Below are 1521 nucleotides of genomic sequence, written 5' to 3'. Positions count from 1 at the left end.
GCCCACAATAATTGCTAATGGGGTATAGAAACTATAGTTGCTTACAGTTTAGTATCTTAAATTAATATGCACCCCTAGTGGCCTAAAATGTTATACAACTAATCTTTTTTTGCTGTTGAAAATTTTAGTAGCCTTTGGTCAGTTTTTTTGTAGTGCATCCGGACCCGGAGCACGATCAATTCCCAAATCTTTAATTGCAATCTTGACTTCCTCTTCACTAAAAGGTCTCTCCAACCAAATACTTGCATTCTTATCAATACGCTTTAGACACATACTCTTGATTCTTGGACGATTGTATGAAATTTCTTTAAAAGCTAACTCAAAATGATTTGCAATACCCAACTTGATTTCTTCCTTGTTTCCGGTCCAACGTCCATTGATACGAAGGTTATTGGTGTTGTTAAACGCTCTATGACCTTTCACTACTCGATGAAAATGTTTTGTGTTACGGTCACCATCTCTAAAGTATCTAATTCTTGATTTTTGTCTCAACATTATGCTTTGACGACGATGAGCCACCTCAAAATCCACTTTAGCCGTCACAAGCATGTCTTCTTCAACTTCGGTGAGACCCCTATCATCATATAAATCATCCAATTCTTTCAACTTGGTTAGAGACGTGTCAATAGACCTATCAATGCTCCCAAAGACTTCTCTATTCCACACTTTTAATTTCTCCTTCAAAGCATTTAGCTTTTTTGCAAAACATTCGCCCGCCGTACCTACAAAGGAAAAATACTCCAACCATTCTTTCAATAAAGGGATTATGTTAGTACCTTCAAGCCAAGATAATTGAAATCGAAAAGGGAAAGTACCCCAATCGGAATCTAATAAGCATAACTCAATAGGAAAATGATCCGAAAAAGGTCTTGCAAGGCGCTTGAAGATGATATTTGGAAAATGATCTTCCCAATCCGGCGAGAAAAGAAAACGGTCAATCTTGCTCTTCTTGTTAGGCGGTCTACTCCAAGTATACTTGGAACCGAAATAGGAAAATCCACAAGATCAAGGTCATTACATAAATCATCAAAGAGTTTCATTGAATTTGACGCTCTACGACAACCTCTATCCTACGTTATCGTTTTGGGATTCCCTTATTTGAGGGAGATAGTGCATCCCCTTGTTATGACAGGGAAATGGATGTCGATGGTGATCACACTCTTCATTATGCTAGTGAGATGGGCCTCAAGTTCAAACATGACCTTATACGAGACACCTTTGTCGATATGTGTTATCGTGTTGTTGTGCCTGCAAGGAAGGAGGTGGCTCTTGGTTTTCTTGCTAATGAGGGTATGGCTTTGAGACTTGCGGAAATCCTGGCTTACAATTGGGATAATGGTCGTGATACGTGTATCGATGTTTTAGGTGTCTCTCCCTTCACTGGATGTGGGGTTCGTTCCTTCAGTCCGGGCTAACCTATCAATGGTGTTGTTGCTCGTAAGCAAGCTAAGTATTTTGATAACTGTAGTGCTCAAGGTTATAATTTTGGTACACAGGCTTTTACTACCCTTGTTGAGTTAG

General features: G+C 39.3%; 1 protein-coding gene across 1 annotated transcript; it reads right to left on the bottom strand.

Annotated features, from left to right (window-relative positions):
• Positions 1 to 138: 138 nt before the first annotated feature.
• LOC113346551 lies at positions 139 to 1040 on the bottom strand. Its single transcript, XM_026590073.1, has 2 exons — positions 977 to 1040; positions 139 to 722 (listed from the first exon to the last, which is right to left on the bottom strand). The coding sequence occupies exons 1-2, from the start codon at positions 1038 to 1040 to the stop codon at positions 139 to 141; spliced, it is 648 nt and encodes a 215-aa protein (XP_026445858.1).
• Positions 1041 to 1521: the final 481 nt, after the last annotated feature.

The sequence above is a fragment of the Papaver somniferum genome, unplaced genomic scaffold (genome assembly GCF_003573695.1).
Source record: "Papaver somniferum cultivar HN1 unplaced genomic scaffold, ASM357369v1 unplaced-scaffold_9915, whole genome shotgun sequence".
NCBI lineage: Eukaryota > Viridiplantae > Streptophyta > Magnoliopsida > Ranunculales > Papaveraceae > Papaver > Papaver somniferum.
Note: the sequence above shows the minus strand (reverse complement) of the source record. Positions and strands in the feature narration are given on the sequence as shown.